This window comes from Triticum urartu, chromosome 2 (assembly GCF_003073215.2).
Source record: "Triticum urartu cultivar G1812 chromosome 2, Tu2.1, whole genome shotgun sequence".
NCBI classification, from domain to species: Eukaryota; Viridiplantae; Streptophyta; class Magnoliopsida; order Poales; family Poaceae; genus Triticum; species Triticum urartu.
This window is the reverse complement of record NC_053023.1, coordinates 731,114,513-731,134,017: the sequence shown is the minus strand read 5'-3', so window position 1 is coordinate 731,134,017 and position 19,505 is coordinate 731,114,513. Positions and strand designations below refer to the sequence as shown.

At 46.1% G+C, this 19,505-nt stretch overlaps 2 protein-coding genes and 1 non-coding gene across 10 annotated transcripts; 2 read left to right on the top strand and 1 right to left on the bottom strand.

Annotated features, from left to right (window-relative positions):
- TRNAN-GUU lies at window positions 1–74 on the top strand. Its single transcript has one exon. It is a non-coding gene; the product is annotated as a tRNA-Asn (tRNA).
- An 8,117-nt stretch (window positions 75–8,191) lies between these two features.
- LOC125540247 (G-type lectin S-receptor-like serine/threonine-protein kinase SRK) lies at window positions 8,192–12,394 on the bottom strand. Of its 8 annotated transcripts, none has more exons than XM_048703823.1 (7): window positions 10,840–12,389; window positions 10,428–10,756; window positions 10,129–10,342; window positions 9,723–9,960; window positions 9,469–9,619; window positions 9,117–9,375; window positions 8,206–8,543 (listed from the first exon to the last, which is right to left on the bottom strand). In XM_048703823.1, exons 1-7 carry the CDS (start codon window positions 12,167–12,169, stop codon window positions 8,494–8,496), a joined length of 2,571 nt encoding a protein of 856 aa, XP_048559780.1. In that variant the 5' UTR covers window positions 12,170–12,389; the 3' UTR covers window positions 8,206–8,493. The 8 variants fall into 8 exon arrangements, with proteins under 8 accessions (XP_048559787.1, XP_048559786.1, XP_048559785.1 ...); XM_048703825.1 differs by having other exon boundaries at window positions 8,206–8,538; XM_048703824.1 differs by lacking the exon at window positions 8,206–8,543 and having other exon boundaries at window positions 8,884–9,375; window positions 10,840–12,387.
- Window positions 12,395–14,529: 2,135 nt separating this feature from the next.
- On the top strand, window positions 14,530–15,797 carry LOC125534459 (transcription factor MYB80-like). Its single transcript, XM_048697680.1, has 3 exons — window positions 14,530–14,908; window positions 14,999–15,128; window positions 15,238–15,797. Exons 1-3 carry the CDS (start codon window positions 14,776–14,778, stop codon window positions 15,533–15,535), a joined length of 561 nt encoding a protein of 186 aa, XP_048553637.1. The 5' UTR covers window positions 14,530–14,775; the 3' UTR covers window positions 15,536–15,797.
- Window positions 15,798–19,505: the final 3,708 nt, after the last annotated feature.

Sequence of the window (19,505 nt, the reverse complement as noted above, 5' to 3'; positions counted from 1 at the left end):
GCTGGAGTAGCTCAGTTGGTTAGAGCGTGTGGCTGTTAACCATAAGGTCGGAGGTTCGAGCCCTCCTTCTAGCGATTTTTTTTCCATTTTTTGATTTTTTTCTCTAAAGTACTTTTTTCTTTGTCAAACTATTTTCCCCATTTTTTGATTTTTTCCTCTTAAAGTATATTTTCTTTGTCAAGCTGTCATCTGATTTGACTTCTCAAATGCCCACTCTGTAACCAAATCATATGAAGTTTTCCTGGTATATTTTGCTTCCAGTTACTTTTTGTGTTTAAAAAAAGGCGCAAGGAATGCCCCGTTTTAAGTTAACAAAGCCCATATATGTCACAGGAATTTCCAGAGGCAGGCGGGGCGGAGTTGAATTCACGGGCTTGCAGCGAAAACAAATATTAACAAGGGTATTACCAATAAGTGGGCGAAGGTCGGTGAAGTTCAAGTCAAGGGAGTTGGCCTCCTTCTAGCGATTTTTTTTCCATTTTTTGATTTTTTTCTCTAAAGTACTTTTTTCTTTGTCAAACTATTTTTCCCCTTTTTTGATTTTTTCCTCTTAAAGTATATTTTCTTTGTCAAGCTGTCATCTGATTTGACTTCTCAAATGCCCACTCTGTAACCAAATCATATGAAGTTTTCCTGGTATATTTTGCTTCCAGTTACTTTTTGTGTTTAAAAAAAGGCGCAAGGAATGCCCCGTTTTAAGTTAACAAAGCCCATATATGTCACAGGAATTTCCAGAGGCAGGCGGGGCGGAGTTGAATTCACGGGCTTGCAGCGAAAACAAATATTAACAAGGGTATTACCAATAAGTGGGCGAAGGTCGGTGAAGTTCAAGTCAAGGGAGTTGGCCTCCTTCTAGCGATTTTTTTTCCATTTTTTGATTTTTTTCTCTAAAGTACTTTTTTCTTTGTCAAACTATTTTTCCCCTTTTTTGATTTTTTCCTCTTAAAGTATATTTTCTTTGTCAAGCTGTCATCTGATTTGACTTCTCAAATGCCCACTCTGTAACCAAATCATATGAAGTTTTCCTGGTATATTTTGCTTCCAGTTACTTTTTGTGTTTAAAAAAAAGGCGCAAGGAATGCCCTGTTTTAAGTTAACAAAGCCCATATATGTCACAGGAATTTCCAGAGAGGCAGGCGGGGCGGAGTTGAATTCACGAGCTTGCAGCGAAAACAAATATTAACAAGGGTATTACCAATAAGTGGGCGATGGTTGGTGAAGTTCAAGTCAAGGGAGTTGGCCTCCTTCCAGCGATTTTATGATTTTTTTCTCTTAAGTACTTTTTTCTTTGTCAAACTATTTCCCCCATTTTTTGATTTTTTTCCTCTTAAGTATTTTTTCTTTGTCAAACTGTCATCTGATTTGAGTACTCAAATGCCCATTTTGTAACCAAATCATATGAAGTTTTCCTGGTATATTTTTCTTCCAGTTACTTTTTGTGTTTAAAAAAAAGCGCAAGGAATGCCCCGTTTTAAGTTAACAAAGCCCATATATGTCACATGAATTTCCAGAGAGGCAGGCGGGGCGGAGTTGAATTCACGGGCTTGCAGCGAAAACAAATATTAACAAGGGTATTACCAATAAGTGGGCGAAGGTCGGTGAAGTTCAAGTCAAGGGAGTTGGCCTCCTTCCAGCGATTTTATGATTTTTTTTCTCTTAAGTACTTTTTTCTTTGTCAAACTATTTCCCCCATTTTTTGATTTTTTTCCTCTTAAGTATTTTTTCTTTGTCAAACTGTCATCTGATTTGAGTACTCAAATGCCCATTTTGTAACCAAATCATATGAAGTTTTCCTGGTATATTTTGCTTCCATTTAATTTTCGTGTTTAAAAAAAAGGCGCAAGGAACGCCCCGCTTTAAGTTAGCAAAGCCCATATATGTCACAGGGATTTCCAGAGCGGCGGGCGGGGCGGAGTCGAATTCACGGGCTCGCAACGAAAACAAATATTAACAAGGGTATTACCGATAAGTGGGCGAAGGTTGGTGAAGTTCAAGTCAAGGGAGTTGGCCAACATAATGATCACTCCACCGCATGCGATGTCTCCTTGTGCACAATTTCCTTATTATGCAAGGTGAAGCAAAAGTATCGTGCCCAAGTTGGGAGAGTAGTTAATGCCGGGAATCACAACTTTCCCAAAAATGAGCATATTCTCTTCATTAACCTTTCAGGCTTCTCCTCATGCCTGCAACGAGTTAGTGATAACATAGTAAAAATATCAAATAGCAGGACACTCAATGCAACTTGCTCTATGCTTATAGCCTTGGTAGCTCATCTGATCAAACAAGTTAGTTGGATATGGTTCGAGGGTGTGGTAGGTCTAACGGAGTTTTTCGTTGTTTCTTGGAAGCCAAAGTAGTTGTACCACTCCGTGAGAGTGATGTTGAAATTCCGGTCCATGAGACGATATTTGGTAGGGGTGTTACATCTTTCGGGCAACTGCAGAGGGCGCAAAAACCGATCCCAAGGCATCACCATATCTGGAGGTTAAGCGATGTTGGTAGGTGGTTAAGAGAGGCATGCCAGAAAAATATGTGAATTTCAGTGGAACCCTCGTAGATCAGAGGCCTTCACGAACCGCATCCTAGGACTTTGGCATAATTTTGGGAATAGAGATTTGACAAAAAATTGCCCAAATGCCTTAAACTCCCATTTGACAGACTCTTATTTGCAGAAATATGAGTGTGGCCCAACTGAGTTTGGAGTGTTTCCCAAGCAGCATGCTTAGCTGAGTTATGGATGAACGACGGTCCAGGCCTAAACCCAAAGCATTGAAACTGAATGTTGACACAACCTTCTACTCTCATGAATGGCCAGGCACAACTGCGACAATATTTAGAGATCATAATGATATAGTTTTGGCAGCTAAGTGCTCTTATCTAACCCATGCAACTGATGCTACTACTGCGGAAGCACTTGCCATGAAAGATGTGAAAATTCTTTCTAATTCTTTGGGGTTTAATAATGTTCAAGCGGAGTCGGATTCTCTTGAAGTCATTAATTTCTGTAATGTCCATCCACAATGGTGGGACTCAGCGGTCTTGATACATCCAATTTGATTGGGAACGTCAAATATATGCACTCTAATAGGGTAGCTAATGGTGTAGCTCATGAGCGAGCTAAGTTCAAGTTTTTGAAAAAGTTTTCTGGGTTTCGGGACGATGATCCTCAAAAGTTCCTATTGAAAGGAATGTTGAATGATTTAATTGCTATTTAAGTTTGGTAAAGCTAGCTATGATGGTCTTGCCTTGAAAAAAGCACGCTCTGCTCAGTTAAGTTGCACAGAAAAGCCGGGTTGATTTGGTCGTCGGCGCACACATTGCCAACAAGGATCTCCAGATTAGACGCGATGAAACAAAGTTTGGGTATGTCGCAAGCAGAGGTTTGAAATTAGCCTCCACGTGTATAGTAATAGGGCATGCTACGCGTCCGCCAAGATCAGCCGGGTCGTGAGCCATCAGATCTGCCGCATGGATCGGCCGAGCGTGCCTCCACCATTGCTACAAAGGTATTGTTGCATTTTTTTTTGCAACAACTGTTTTGTTGCATTTTTTTTCAACTAAGGTCTTGTTGCAGAAAATTTTCGTAACAGAGGTTTTATTGTAAAATATAAACCCATCATAGACCATTGCAACACCGCATATGTCTCAGAAGTACAGCCCCTGTTGCATAAAGTATGGTATATATGCCCTCACTTGACGCGTGTCATCCAGGGAAGGTGATGGACGCGGCCGCTGCGATCCACCGGTTGATGTTAAGCGTTTCCTATAGTATTATTATTAAATATATTATTAGCTGCTGAGAAAACGTGTGGTATCATTTTAATTTTTTTACTTATTGTTTCGATATAATGTTTTCCTGTCATAATCATACTAAAACAAAATGGAATACTATGATCATGCACGCATGCACATGGTAGACACATGGATGATATTATTTGAAAATATTTTCCTACTATATAATTAACTCAGTTAAAGAATAAGTATTTGTTAAATATGTGATTTTTTTTGCCTTTCTACAAGATACATATTGTCATTTCCATGAATTCAGAGACACGCGAGAACACAATGTACATCCCCCAAAAATTCGAACTTCTGTGATAAAAGTATATTTTTGCGAGCGCATTGCATGTATGGTGACGTTTTAATAAAACAAGATGTTTTTTTGAAAGGTACTCTTTTGTGTTCCCATTTTGGAACAAAGGAAACAAACTTAGGGATTCTGATGGATATAATTTCTATAGAAAAAAAATCCCCTCTGATATGTTTGAATGAAATGGCTATCCTTGCTTCAAATAATTTTCATACATATGGAGTAAATCAAACATGAAGTCCCATTTGACATTCTGTCCTCACCTACAATCTATGTGTTTTTCTTATGTGTGAAAGAACATTTTTTTAGTTTTCATATGGGTTTGCTTCGTACAAATATTTATAGATATTTAAGATACATGAAATTGAAATATATGTTCATGTTATATTTGTACTGTTTTGAGTTTGTGCATTTCGAATATGGCCTACTTTTATTTTTCAACGATATATTCTTCTTTGAGTTGAACAACTTGAATGACGATGATACATATCCTAATCATTCTCAACCTTACAAGAAGCCAATAATAGATGCTATAGTACAGTGTATCTTCTTGGTCTTTGTCCCAAAAAGTTCCTATTTCTTTAGGAACCTTTTCCTTAGACTAGTCAGAACTTCTTGCAATAACGAAAAATCTTTAGTCAGAATTTCGTCCAACCCTACCTCCTCTGATATCTAGCCTCCACCAGCCTTCCATGACATTATGCCTAGAAAACGACCGAAATGATTGCATATTAGTAACATAATTAGTCAATATGGATCACATGTGGGAGTTAACACTACTGCAGGAATGCCTAAGCAGTGGCGGGTGGGAAAAGGCCAGCAGTGGCGGGCAAGGCGCCCAGGGCCGCTCTCCACTGACCTCCCGCCACTGCTAGAACACCATCAGTGGCGGGCGCCTGCCCGCCAGTGGTAACCCGTGAGCAGTGGTGGGCACTAGGTCATGCCCGCCACTGCTGTTTGTGTTTCCCGCCATACGATTTTCGCGCAGCTGTGGCGGTCTTATTCAACCTCTCGCCACAGCTATTGTTGCATGCCGACATTCTTGAATTACAACATATTGCACTTGGATCCTATCATCAGATTGCATTTGATACATAAATTCTGGTTTGAACCTTGATCCACATGCACGCACATATTACAATAATTTCAAATTAATGAAAAGTAGTACCTATAAAATATAACAAGTGTATTACAATAATTAATGTTTTGATGAGTTTTTTTAAGTAAAATGAGTGTTGGCCGATGTTCAACACGCAGAGCGTTAGTAGAAGCTGCACATACTACATGAAATAGTACTTGATGGAACGAACGAGGACCAACAGACCGCTTGCTCCGGAATTGGAGATTTGGCCTCTCGAAGAGCCCATTGCACAACCTCAGGCCCTCAGCGGGCATGGGTATGGTGGTTGGACTCATACCCGGCCAGATCCTCAGCCTCTCATCCGGGGTCGCCTCCGCAAGAATGCACACTGTGAGGTCAGTGAACCGCCTCACCGCAACCTTCCCAATCGCTAGGAGAGAACAATGGGTCATTGGAACACTTTCGACCCAAGCTAACATCGCCTCCTTGAGGTGCACTGCCCGATACTTTTCCCGTGTCCATAGATAGTGCTTCTCCATGTCCACCGCAGAGACCCTTCCCACAAATCTTCTGGCGGTCCCATCTGTTATTTTTAGTAGACAATAACATTCAAAATATATACATATAGAAAAGATCACAAGGTTAATATATAAACATATGAAACTCATACATATAAAGTAGAGATCACAAGGTAAGAAACATGGTGTCATGACATAGTTTAATGTTTTTGACGGGTTACTAGACTAGAAAGGACCACCCATATTGCCATCTTGATGTTTCATTCTCATGTCTCATTCTGGTTGACTCTCTGCCCCGCAGTAGAACATCCCCTCATCCCTCACTACATGGCGATTGATGCTATTCGTGTGCACGCTCTAAAGGCGCTCATGTTCTGTCCAAAAGTGAGCTAGCTTAACTTCCTTCTCATTCTCTTCGGACCATTTCTGCAACATTGAATCACTTCTTAACAGTGGTCCTGCGTGCACATAGTCATCCATCAAGACCATGACATAGTAGCCAGACATGTGCCTGGATTCGCCTTTTGGTTGTTGCCAGCAACAAAAGCTAGTGTTAAATTTGTACTGGAAATGCGGCAATGTTCTTATGATCGGACTTATGACACATAAGAAGAGCAGCATTGAGAACTTTCTTCAGACCGGTCCACGGCTACTTAAGGTCTCTCCTGGAATCAAAGAAATAAGCTCGGCCATCTCGGGGCATGAGTGCGATGACGATGCAGTGTTCATTGATGTGCAAGACAATTGAACAATGTATCATTAATGAGATTGACATCAAAGTACCCAGGTGTATATGTGAAAGCAAAAAGAAATGAACTTATTCGAAGTAAGGCACGAATAAAGTTGTGCTTGTGCCGAGGAATCTTAAGATTGGTATTGTGGAGGTAATTCATCATGAGACATTGACCTTTATCAGAATCCACGTCGGTCCAATGCATGAGATACGGATCAAGGAAGCTAACTTCATCATTCTGAAGTAATGGATTTGTAACATGCCAGGGCGACCAAAGCCTCAATAAAGACAGCTTGATTACGTCCACATAGAAAATATTGTCGCTGAACACACTCTCAAATCCAAGATATATTTTATCAGCAGGGTACTTCGACAAATCCAAGGCCCTCTATAACATTGGCATGTCTCACCCTTTGCTGACCTAGCTACTACGTCTTTGTGTAGAAGCTGAATTTCAACGCTTAGTGCACTCAACTTGTGTTTTGGTAACATCGGTTCACCAGGCTTAAACATTTGCGTGAACCACCGACTGGTAGAAACATTCACCACATCTTCTCCTGGTGCCTTACTGGCGGTCGGTTCATTGGTTGATTTCTTCTTTCGCTCTCTGCCCTTTTTACGACGCTGAGCTAAGGGGTCCATAGAAGATGGTTCTCCGGAATGAATTTGTTGGGTTTGCTAAAATTTAGTATGCAACTATGAGTCATGATGCATAAAAAAACTAAAGAAAAATTTGACATGACCTTTGATAAAAATATGACATAACGAGTGCCAGAAGTTCAACGAAACGGAAATGAATTGATGTTTCGCCAAAACATTGGCACTCATGTTAATATATGCAAATAACACTAAGAAACATTGGCATATATTTCTAAACTGCTAGCTAATATATATTTACCCTAAACACATATCTGACCATCATACAAAATAACACTAAGAAACATTGGCATGTAGTTCTAAACTACTAATATTTACACTACACAAAAATCTGACAATGCATACCGGAGAGGTGGGACGCTTAGGGTTAGAATGCAGCCCGAGGTCTTCGATGTTGGCGGGAGAGGGGGACATGGCCACACGGCTAGCCATCGGGATGGAGCTCGGCGGTGGCGGTGGCGGTGGCGGCGACGATGAGATGCCTCCTCCGGTGTTGGAGGAGGAGGCCATGCGCGCCCGCAGCAGCTCAATGAGGGGCGCGGCGGCGGTAGTGAGATGCAACGAGGGGCACGGTGGCGAGGGGTGACAACAACGAGGGGCACATCGGCGAGGGGCGACGAGGGGCGCGCGGTGACTCGGGCAAGGTTTGAGAGGGAAGAAACGACGCAGGGAGAAATGACTTGGGGATATTGGGGGGAACGGGTTTTGTGTCAAAATTGAACCGCCAGCGTAGTGGAACTATGAGTGGCGGGCGTAGAATAAGGCCTGCCACACGTATGGCGACAAGCAGTGGTGGTCAGTAAGAGACCGCCACTGCTAAGATAACCTCCCGGAACTTCCACCCACAAGTTGCAGCGACTTAGCTGTGGTGGGGAGGTAGAAATGCCCGCCACAATTGACAGAGGAAGCAGTGGCGGCTGGCTGCCGCTTTAGTGTTTAATAACCAGAGGAGATTCGAAATGGTTCACCTATGGCGATCGATAATACCCGCCCGCCACTGCTCACCATTTAGCTGTGGCGGGCATGTTTTGCTACCTGCCACTGTTTGCTCTCAAAAATAGCTGTGGCGGGTGCCCCACCCTGCCCCCACTGATTTGGGTTCACCTGTAAACCCTTATCCAGTAGTGTAATCTTGCTCGTTTAGTGTATTACATAGCCGGTGAGGTTTATATCAAGCTAGACATCCTAATTGCCTCAATTCTTCTTGCCTGTGAAGATCTCTAGCACCATGACACCGAAGCTGTAGATAGCAGAACAATACAAGGTTTGAGCCCTCCTAGTGATTCACTTTAGTAACATATCTATGTTGTAGGATTTGCTATCCTCTTGTTGTATTATGACAACTACTTGCTGCTTCGAGACCACCAACTGCTTCACTGTCAAAATCAATGCTCTCTATGCGAAGAATTGTCCTCTATCGCCCCAATGATCCCCCATGACCTGAGTCATCTTTGAGGCACTGACCTTCAAAATAAAGTTGGCTCCATGAATATCATTGCCATTCTCTAGAATATATGGAAGAGAAGAATTGCAGAAGTATTCAGGGACGACACTCAACTGATCCACCTAATCGCTTGTTCTGCTGCTGATGGCATCATGCTTTGGTCAAACAGATGCACTAATGGTCAGGCATCGAATCTGGAGTACCATGTTGTTTCACTTCTCTATGAGATTGTAATCTAAATTTTCTGTATTTCACTTTCTTACCGTACCCCCAATCCGTTTCGTTGTAAATGTACTCTGGTTTATTAATGCAACGGTTCAGGCCGGCATAAGCCCACCATATCACCATAAAGAAAATATATGACAACTACTACTTTTGAGTCTCTTTCTTTTTCTCATCAAGTTTTACAAAAACGACATTAATATGTAGCACGATGTATGTATATCTCTATAGAAACAACCTAACAACAACTATGTGATTGGAAATTCACAATTAGATTTGTATGCTTCACACACAAAGCATGCCCTCTTCCGCTCCATCTCAACTAGTCTACCCAAACTACCGAGTATCCGTCACAGTTACGGTCAACTCACTTTGAGTTTGGGACAATTCTCCGTCTGACGTGCTCCTTCCGGTGTTTCCTCCAGGCTCATTTGGCTCTGGCAGCATGGCATTCTCGGTGGCCAACATCATGACAACTGAAGACATGAGTGGCCTATTCCTAGGATGCATGTCAACACACAAGAGGGCAACTTGTATGCATCTCCGCACCTGGCTGTGATCACAGCTACTGTCCATCATCACCTCATCAAGTAGTTCAGTGCTTCTGCCTTCCTTCCACAACGTCCACGCCTGGGAAACGATCAACATGATTGCATATTAGTAACACAGTTAATCGAATATGAATCACATGTGAGAATTAATCATGCTCATGCAGTGCATTACATAACCGAGGAGGTTTAGATCAAGCTCGACATCGTAAAAGCCTCGATTCTTCTTGCCAGTGACGATCTCTAGCACCATGACACCAAAGCTGTAGATATCAGATTTCATGGAGAACACACCATCCATGGCATACTCTGGTGACATGTAGCCGCTGGTGCACCGCCACCTCACAAGTCAGCATATATCCTTGGTAACACATCCAGCTTAAAAAATTGTGCTATAAACGATGAGTTGGGATATAGGTTCTCACGTACTATGTCCCGATGACTTTCAAGGTGTATGCGGTTGTCTGGTCACCACCGAACATCCTGGCGATGCCGAAGTCCGAGATTTTGGGGATCATGTTTTTGTCCAACAGCACGTTGCTTGCCTTCATATCCCTGTGGATGATCCGGAGCCTTGAATCCTCGTGGAGATAGAGCAGGCCCCGTGCGATTCCTGCGATGATCTCGAAGCGCGTTTTCCATCTTAGTAACTTGCGCTTTTCTTCATCTGCATGACCAAAATTCGTACATTGTCATTGATTCAACTAAGGGTTCATGGTTCAAATTAAGTTCTTTCTTTAAGATAAGCTTCTTTTCAACAGAAGAACGTATTTATTAACTCAAAATGTAGCATCAGAGTGGAATGAGCAGACCACCGTATGTAAGATGAACTGACCACCAAATATGAAGGTGTCGAGGCTGTTGTTGTGCATGAACTCGTAGACGAGCATCCTCTCGTCTCCGTCGATGCAGCAGCCGAGCAGCCTCACCAGGTTCCTGTGCTGGAGCTTGGCTATGAGCTTCACCTCGTTCTTGAATTCCTCCACCCCCTGTGCTGATTTCCTTGACAGCCTCTTCACAGCCACTTCCTGCCCATCCTCAAGCCTTCCCTGCTCATTTTTATGCGTGTAAGCACATCGTCTTGATACAAGTTGTGATCGATCTAAAACGTTACTTGATCTTAATTACGAGTACCAGATAGACAGGGCCAAATCCACCTTGTCCAATCTTACTGTCGGCGGCGAAGTTGTCCGTGGCGGCCAGAATCACTGCTAGATCGAACAGCCGGAGGTCAAGATCATCTTCTTCGCCGCTCATCTTGTTCTCGTCGGAGAACCGCTGATCGTCCCGTGGGCGTTTAAGTTTTATGGCCTGCAATGGAAGCTCGTTGTCCCGACTGCCGGCCGGCGCCGCCCTGTTTCTCCAGAAACAGAGACAGCCAAAGGCAAAGGCACCCAGAAGAAGCACGCCGGAGATACTCGCCATGACGGCGATCACAACCACGACATGACTCCGGCGGTTAGCTGAAGAAATCGACATGGTTCTCGAATTTGAAATGGGAAATTTTGCAAAAATTCAGTCGAGGAAGAGTTGCAGTGCTACTAACCTGCAGCGGTCAAGGCATCAACCTCGGACTGCGCGAGTCGGATGTACACGTCCTGCACGACCTCCGAGTACTGCCGCATGTCGATCAGATCCACGGCCCAAATGACGCACCCGCGGTTGATGCCCCCGCTGATGTCCGCCGCCGCGTACGCCCTGCAGCTGCAGTTGCCGAGGCAAAGCTGCCTGCACCGGTCCAGCGTCAGGCCGGCGTGCACCGTCGCGCTGGTCGCCTCCGGCAGCTTCATACGGCTCACTGTCCAGAACCCGTCTCCAGCCCCGCAGCTCAGGTTGGTCGTCCTGACACAGCCGTCGGAGCCGTCCCCGACGCTCCACCGCTGCGGCGACCGCGGCCGGAACCCCGGCAGGCAGCTGCACAGCGGGGACTGGCCGACGTCGCAGTACCCGAACGCCCCGCACCTGGCGTAGCTGTCGCACGGGTCGAGCGGGAAGTGCCAGAAGCTGCTCCAGCCGCCGCCGAGGTGCCACGAGAAGCGCTGCACCTGCCCCGTCGTGCCGTTCAGCACGAAGCGCGACAGCACCGACGGGTCGCTGACGTAGTAGGTGTAGTAGGTCTCGTCGCGGTTGGATATGACCTGGAAGATGAAGTCCCTGGACTTGAGGTTGGGCACGCCGGTGAGCTCCGCGCCGTTCCACGGCCCGCTGGCGTACGTCTTGGACATGCCCCGGAAGAGGAAGAACTCTGGCAGCCCACCGCTGACGAGCTTGAACGTGTAGGCCCCCGGCGAGGGGTCGGCCGCGCTGCGCCACGACGTGATGTTCCTGGAGATGCCGCTCGTGCCGTACACCCCGAGCTTCACGCCGGGGAGCAGCGTGTCCGTCGGGTAGTCGAAGCTCTCCCACGCCACGCTGGTCCGAGCCGTCGATCCACTTTGACTCTCCCCGCCGTGGCTCACGACCAGGTCGCCGCTGTCGAGCAGCTGCGCGGTGGCGCGGGTGGCTACGCCGCCCGAGCCGGCCGCGTCGTCGGAGGACCACAGGGTGGCGTTACGGCCGTCGAGGATCACAAGCCGGCCGTCGGCGGAGAGAGTGAGGACGCCGGGAGGTCTGACGACCGGGTTCAGGCGATTGGCGACCCACACGACCGTCTGCTCCGGGATGGTGGCGTACCAGATGCCGAGGTAGGCCCTGCCGTCGGAGCTGCCGGGCGGGACGAAGAAGCCGAGCCTGAACACCCCGCCGGCCGACTCGAGCGTCTGGTTGCCGGCGATGGACGCGGTCTGGTCGAGCTTGTCTGTGGCGATCGAGGGGGACGGGGACAGGAAGGCGGCGGCGACCAGGAGAGGAAGGAGGGAGAGCGGCGGCGCCCTCATCCCCACTTCCCGGCCTCTGGATGGAATGTGGCTGCTCTCTCGGCCTCACGACATGGCTGGATGTGTGACTGTGTGAGTGTGACTGGATGCCGACCTGTATGGGCGCGTGGTGGTTATCGCGGGAGAAATGGCTGCTACGCGCCCGTGATCTATGTCGACCGACCGGCGACCGCACATGTTCGATGTTAGGTATATGGCGGCATCGGCGACGGCGTAGCAGACTGTGCGCCGAGTGGCCATCGCGGTGCAGGAGCAGCAGAGAGCGAGACGACGTGGGCTTGACTAGTAGTAGGAATTTGGTTGGACTGCAGTAGATTAGTACGAGACGGGCTTGACTAGTAGGAGTAGTAGAAATTTGGTTAGATTGGAGTAGATTAGTACGAGATGGGCTTGACTAGTAGTAGAAATTTGGTTGGATTCGAGTAGATTAGTACTCCTATCACGAAAACACTGACATGGTTCCACGCGTACCCTCGTGAACCATGAATTTAAGATTAAGAAGATATCTGAAATTTTGAAATATCAAACTTGGTTGACAATTCTATTTATATGAAGTTTGGTAAAGAAATGACACTCTGGTATCCTTAGTGAAGAAATACAATTGGGACCTTAATATTCATCAAGCAATATTTTTTGATATGGCGTCGATTTTGTCATTTTTGCCAAGAATATCATGGATGTCATTTCTTCGTAAAAGTTCATACACAGTATATGAGTTGATTATGTATGCTAAGAAATCCAATTTTATTTTTGTTTTTTCTAGTACTTCTTTTTGAATTTATACTATTCATAAGGGGTACATGTGAAACCTTGTTCACCAAATTCCTATCCTAATAGCACTACATTATTCTCTATGCTCCCTTTCATCCCCGTTGTCTCTTGTCTTTTCCTGTGGTAGGCTCGGAACCACCAAACCTGACATGGTAGCTTTTCTAAATAACGTTAAACTAGCACCGTGGCCCCACAAATGTGTGTACAAAATGGTAGTACTAATTATTTAGAAGCGTTGTTTTTATACTCATAATGAGACAATCAAACACCTCTTTTTTAATGCAAGTTTGCGCGTTTTACGTGGTCAGTCATCCAAATAGCGTCAAATTTGTATCCGCCCACAAGTGTTGCCAATATTTTTGGTCATTGATTGGACGGTATTTCAAATAGATTCAAGATGCTAATAAGGGTGGGAGCGTACGCCTTACTATGGTCGCTTTGGCTATGTAGAAACGATTTGGTTTTTAATGACAAAAATGCTTCTCCTCTGCAGGTTATTTTCCGTTGTACGCACTCGCTTCGTATGTGGTCTATGCTACAACGTGCGGAGTACCAACCGCTATTCAAGGCGGTGTGTACGCGATTGGAGCAGGTGGCTATGGAGTTTTTTACCCAACATGGGTGACAGCATAATCTCCACATCGGTCCACCAACCGTTTCGACATAGGCATAGTGTCGGTCTATAGGACTCTACTGTTGCCGAATTGTCTTTTTTTTTTCTTGTTAGATTTTTTATGTTTGGCTGTGTGCATCCTAATTATGCAGAGGCTGAGTGATACTCTAAATGCTTTGTATCGCTTGATGCTACATTTTAAGATAATAAAAGCATCCTTTATTGAAAAAATATGCTTAGATGGTTAGGAGGATAGTGGTATTTCAAGTTCAACTATCAAATATGGGAGGAGAATATGTTGATGGCAGAGGGTACACGATTGAGCTGGACACGATTGAGGCCATTATGGACGCGCGGGCTTCAGATCGTCGCTCGACGTCGGCATCACTCCTTTTATCCGTTGCAAGATGCTCTTTTCCTTTTCTTCAGGGCTTGTTGTGTTGTACTTCTGACTTGACTAGATTAACCTTGGATTGTTGGACATATGACATGTGCCAGCCAACTACGTAGCCGATCAATTCACGTCTGAAAGTATTTGAAAATAAAATAAAATCTGGAGTCTCTCTCTCTTTCTCTCTGAATGAATGTCCTTGCCGAACAACCTGAAAAATTCAGGATATTTCTGTTATTCAGTAATAGTCAGTGGGCGTTACAAAGAGAGCAGAAAACATCTCCATGTTGTAGTGCAGTTTTGACACAAAGGGGTACGTGTAAGTATTACTCCCTCCGTTCGGAATTACTTGTTTCGAAAATGGATGTATCTAGAACTAAAATATGTCTAGATACATCCATTTCTGCGACAAGTAATTCCGAACGGAGGGAGTACAATTCTAGGCACGCACTGGGCACGGGACTTTGCACGCGGATCGAGCAGAGAAGAGCGGAGCATCAACGAGATGGTGAAAACGTGACGGACGCCGCCGTGCTTACCTGGACTGGGGTCTGGGGGTACACCCGGCGCCGTGCGGGTGGGCAACCTGCCCCGTCCCCCAGGGTGCTCACGCGTTGGGCGGGCGTTGCCTTCTTCACCCATCCCGTGCCGCCAGCATCACGCACCAGACCGCGCGGCCTGCACCTATATGTACTTCCCAGCTCGCCGGCAGATACAAGCGCCGCACGCCGATCGAAAATTCAGACATACAGTCGCAACAAGGCAGAGCGGGCGCGCGACGTACCGCCCACCGGCGCGAAAGGCGGCCCGGGAGGTGGTGGAGGCGCTGACATGGGCCGGATCCCGTGCTGCGAGAAGGAGAAGGTGAAGCGCGGGCAGTGGACGGACGAGGAGGAGGACAAGCTGCTCTCCTACATCATGCAGTACGGCGCGCGCAACTGGCGCCTCATCCCCAAGAACGCCGGTGAGTCCGTCCGCGGACTGCTCTGGTTAATTGAAGTGGAATGTGGTTGCCGCTGAACGAGGTCGTTGCACTGCTTGCCGCGCGTGACAGGGCTGCAGCGGTGCTGGAGGAGCTGCCGGCTGCGGTGGGCCAACTACCTGCGGCTCAAGCTCAAGCACGGCGAGATCACTGACGCCGAGGAGCAGTCCATCATCAAGCTGCACTCCGTACTGAGCGACAGGTACCCCCACTATATGATCCACGCCGTGTCGTTCCTCGTCCGAGCTAGCTAGCTAGCTAACTGCATCTCTCTGCGTTTTGCTGATGAGCGCGTTGGCGTTGGCATGCAGGTGGTCGGTGATCGCGGCCCAGCTGCCGGGGCGGACGGTCTACGACGTCAAGAACCACTGGAACACCAAGCTCAAGAAGAAGCTGTCCGGGATGGGGACACCCCGTGGGGCAGCGGCGTTGCAGGAGCAGCAGCACAACAGCAGTAGAGCGCGGCATCTATTTTTGTTTTTAACGAAAGCGCGGCCTCTAATCTCCGACGTAACCGACGAGGTGCACGAGGTAGCACATCCAGTGCAACAGCCTGAACTAATGGGCAGACGCCGCTCCGCGCGCATCGCCGGCCAGCCGCCTCTCTGAAGTCTTTCTTCAGTTTCGACAGTTTCGTCAGTGTTGGCATCTGTTTCAGACTAAATTTCGTAGTATTTGCTAGCTATGTCAGTCAGTGTCACCGCGTGATATCTATTTCAATGCCATCTACTATCTGAGTGTGTGAACAATATAGTGTCTGGATGCTATCTACGGGCTAAATGATAGGGACATACACTTTGGTTCCTGGTTGTATAGTAGTATATTTTTCTTGTGTGGAATTTTCAGGAGTAATTTTGGTTAGTGGTGGAAAGATAGTGCTGTGGTACCAGAGATGAGTTCAAGATGGACGTGTTAAAGTTTGGAAATACAGTAAAGTGGTCAAAGTCAAGGCGAAAGCGAAAGCCAACGCTGGTGGCGCAGGCTAGTGATGGGTATAATCGTTCTGAGAGAAGGCGAAGGCGTGTTAGTGGCTACACCGTAGCCAGTCTTGATAGAAATGGATTCAGCAAACGCAAGCAACAACTCATTATGTACCTACACCCGTAGCTACTGTAGAAACAAATTTCAGATTCTTATTTTTAGTAAGCCGCATCGGAAATTGATCAAGTTGCACATAATTGCAACTCTCTGGGTAATTTAACACAGTTTTTGTTTCCATGGGCAGTCCTACAATTTTAAAATATACTTTTACTAGTTCCCAAGTCATGATACGTTTGGCCTGTTGCGTTCCTTTGAGATGTTATATTTGAAAGTATATCGGTGCAAGTGAGAGAAACTAAGGAAATGGATGAACAAATTGTAAGTGCTACTTGGTGCACGTTTCTCTTATATCTAATGTTGCAAGCTCGTGAGCTAATTCATCCTAGAGAACTACAAACTGTGTATGCGTGTGTCTGGTTGTGTGCATCTTAATCATGCAGAAGCAGGTGTGTGCTCATTGGTTTTGTATCGATCAACGCGACAAGTTAAATGAATAAAGCTCCATTATACTATAGAATAAAATGTCTTGCCTCATTTGCTGTGAGTACATAACGCACTCCACTTTGTTACTAGTTAACAGTGAAACAAACGTCGATACAAAATTCATATAAGGCTACCCGTAATGGGAGCATCATAGCTAGTACTCCCTATGTAAGGAAATATAAGAGCATTTAGATCACTATTAAACATTCTTATATTTCTTTACAGAGGGGGTATCATGCATGCTAACGAGATAATTTTGATAAGGTGTCATAGAATTAAATGAAGAAAGAAAGAGGATGAGTATCATAATAAATATTTTACTACTATAGGTTTTTCATGGCAACAAATAAGATTATGTAAGAATTGATCTATAATACTATGCATTACGAAGGTAGTATCATATGAATGACAATAACTTAATTATGATAGTACCCACTACAGGCAGTAATTTGAAAAGCAAACTTTCTTAGCAATTATATTTATCTTCATAATTTATTTCATCTTTTATTAATTATTATACGCAACACTACAGCCAATCAATCAACATTCCATGATACTAACTTAATTATGATACTACCCACTATGGGCCGTAATTCGAAAAGCAAACTTTTTTCGCAATTATATTTATCTTCATCATTTATTTCATCTTTTATCAATTACCAATCAATCAACATTTGTTCTCAACACTAGTAGTATTTTCTAATATAAAAGAGAAACAGTAATATCTCTTTCCACGTTGCCTAGCTACAACTAGTATATCTCTAATTACGATAGAGAAGTGCAATTTTTTTGTGTGCTCGCACAGTTAGTATTACCTGGAAACTTCTTAATCGTTTGCAATAACTGTACCTTGGACTGACTTCCAAGTCCTCCTTGAGCGAGTCTACGACGGCAAGCCCTTACTCCTTTTCCAAACTCTCAAAGTTTTCCAAGTCCTCCCTCGGCGAGTCTACAACGGCAATCACTTACCCTTTTTCTCAAACTCCCAAAGTTTGCCAAAGTCTTCTTTGACCGCTGAGCACACAGGAGCTATTTGCCCCCGGCTACAAGCCTCCACAACATTAGCCAACTAATCTACAACCTTTCTTCATCCCACTACTTCAAGCTTCAACTAGCTATCCGTGGCTGCCAAAACAAACTTACACTTTAGTTACTTCCCTATAAAGAAGAGAGCCCTGATCCTCCCTAGGCGAAATCACAATCTCTTCACACCCATGCCCCCCCTCCTCCTGGCCATCACGGTCTTCCTCCTCCCTTTAGTCCTTGCCATGTCCATGCAGCCTCTCACGGACGACGTGGCCAGGCCCAGCCACCTCATGGCGATCAGGAACACCGGCCCCTTTAGCGCCGAGCACGTCAGGCTGCTGAATGAGATAAAACAAGATGTTATGAAGTTCGTCCTCATCAACATCGCCCTCCTGCTCGTCACGCTGACGCTCGGTTTCGCCAAGCAGGCCCTCACATTCTTCTTGCGTTCCATGGGCTACTTCGGTGATCGCTACTCACTCGCCGATGTCGTCCGCAAGGTGATCAAGGGAAGCAGTCCGAAGGGCCCTTCGATCGCCATCGCCGGTGCCGACGCACTTGGGTTCACATGCATGGCGCTTCTGGGTTCCATGCTTTTTTACATGACGTGCCGCCGCTCAGGGGTGTTCTCTGTCGAGGGTCTCATCTTCCTCCTCACACTCGTCGTCTACCTTTATCTGAATAGTTAGCACTATTGGGTTTATTATCTATAAATAAGATATGACTGTGATCATAGCAACATCAAGTATGGAGTATTGGACGTAAACTCTTGACATTGCTAAACAGTAGCAAACATATGTATCTCACAAGTATGTAGTAGCTTGATTCATGTTGATGTACTCACTGTTAGAGAAAGATACCACAATTACAATTGGGAAGTACATGTGAGCGGTTCCTTGGTGTCATTCATGTTGTCAATACAACTTCAGTACCACTTAAGAGTATCTCTAACAGATTCATTATAATTTAGAGGAGCAAACACCCTTCTATCCTTTAGAGGAGTATATTTGCTCCTCTAAAAAAGTGTGGTTTCTAACCGAACCCGAACCGCTAAACTGAACCCCCGATAGTTTATATTTGGCTCATGCATTTCGTCGAACACTTGCAGCACACACAACAAACTATCAGCGAACCGGGCGAGCGCCAAGACCCAACTCAACCCTCAGGCCGGCCCAGAAGACAGCCTCGCCCACCGGCTCGACTTGCCGGCCCAGAATGGGCCCGTTAAAGAGTTGTACTTATATCTGCAACGATAAGATTCGAGTGGCGGCTGGCAAATGGCTAGGTAGTGTGTGCGTGATATCTTGTAAGCGGGGTCTCCTTCCTCCGCCTCTCCGAATATTCTCCTGTAGTTCGAATTCGCCATGAATTAAAGATGAAACCTTGAGATGCCTTAACAATCTGGTATCAGAGCCGCCTCTCCCCCACCCCACCCTGCTGCTCTGGAGCTTCCCGGCCATCACCACCGCACGCGACTCGCTATCGGCGGCGAGCAGAAGCCATGGAGAAAATTTCCCCCGAGACGAAGGCCATCTACAAGCTCCTCCGCGCCGACTTCGACGCCGCCCTGTCCAAGTCCACGGCGGAGCGCAGCGAGGAGATGACGGCGGCCTTCGCCAAGCTGGACTCCAAGCTGGACCAACTCTCCGGCCGCATCGACGACGTCAAGCTCGCCATAGGCGTCGATCTGGACGAGCTTCGCGGCGAGATTGGGACAGATAGAGGCGCCGCGTCGTTTCCTCCCGCACCGCACTCTCCGCGCGCCACGGCGGTGCCGACGCGCACTCGGCCCCCGAGCAGCGGCTCCAGTGGTTCTGATGGGTGTCGCTCTGAAGCTGAACAGAGGAATTCAGGTCCAAAATATGTGCCCCCACCTGTTCAAGGTATGTCTACAGATCCGTCTCATTCGCGTCAGATTATTGGAATTGGTGAAGGATTCAGACCGTACCAGCTAGATGGCATGAGTTTTGGTCCATGAATTGAATTGCCTCGATTCGATGGGTCTAATCCAAAGCTGTGGCAGTCTCGA

Excerpts from the sequence above, each read along its gene's own strand:
- LOC125540247 (XM_048703823.1), bottom strand. The coding sequence starts at position 12,169 with ATGAGGGCGCCGCCGCTCTCCCTCCTTCCTCTCCTGGTCGCCGCCGCC. Across the intron at positions 10,343-10,427 it reads GATTTGGCCCTGTCTATCTG|GGAAGGCTTGAGGATGGGCA; the intron begins GTACTCGTAATT and ends AAAAATGAGCAG. Across the intron at positions 9,376-9,468 it reads ATCTAAACCTCCTCGGTTAT|GCGTGGACGTTGTGGAAGGA; the intron begins GTAATGCACTGC and ends ATCGTTTCCCAG.
- LOC125534459 (XM_048697680.1), top strand. The coding sequence starts at position 14,776 with ATGGGCCGGATCCCGTGCTGCGAGAAGGAGAAGGTGAAGCGCGGGCAG. Across the intron at positions 14,909-14,998 it reads CCTCATCCCCAAGAACGCCG|GGCTGCAGCGGTGCTGGAGG; the intron begins GTGAGTCCGTCC and ends CGCGCGTGACAG. Across the intron at positions 15,129-15,237 it reads CACTCCGTACTGAGCGACAG|GTGGTCGGTGATCGCGGCCC; the intron begins GTACCCCCACTA and ends GTTGGCATGCAG.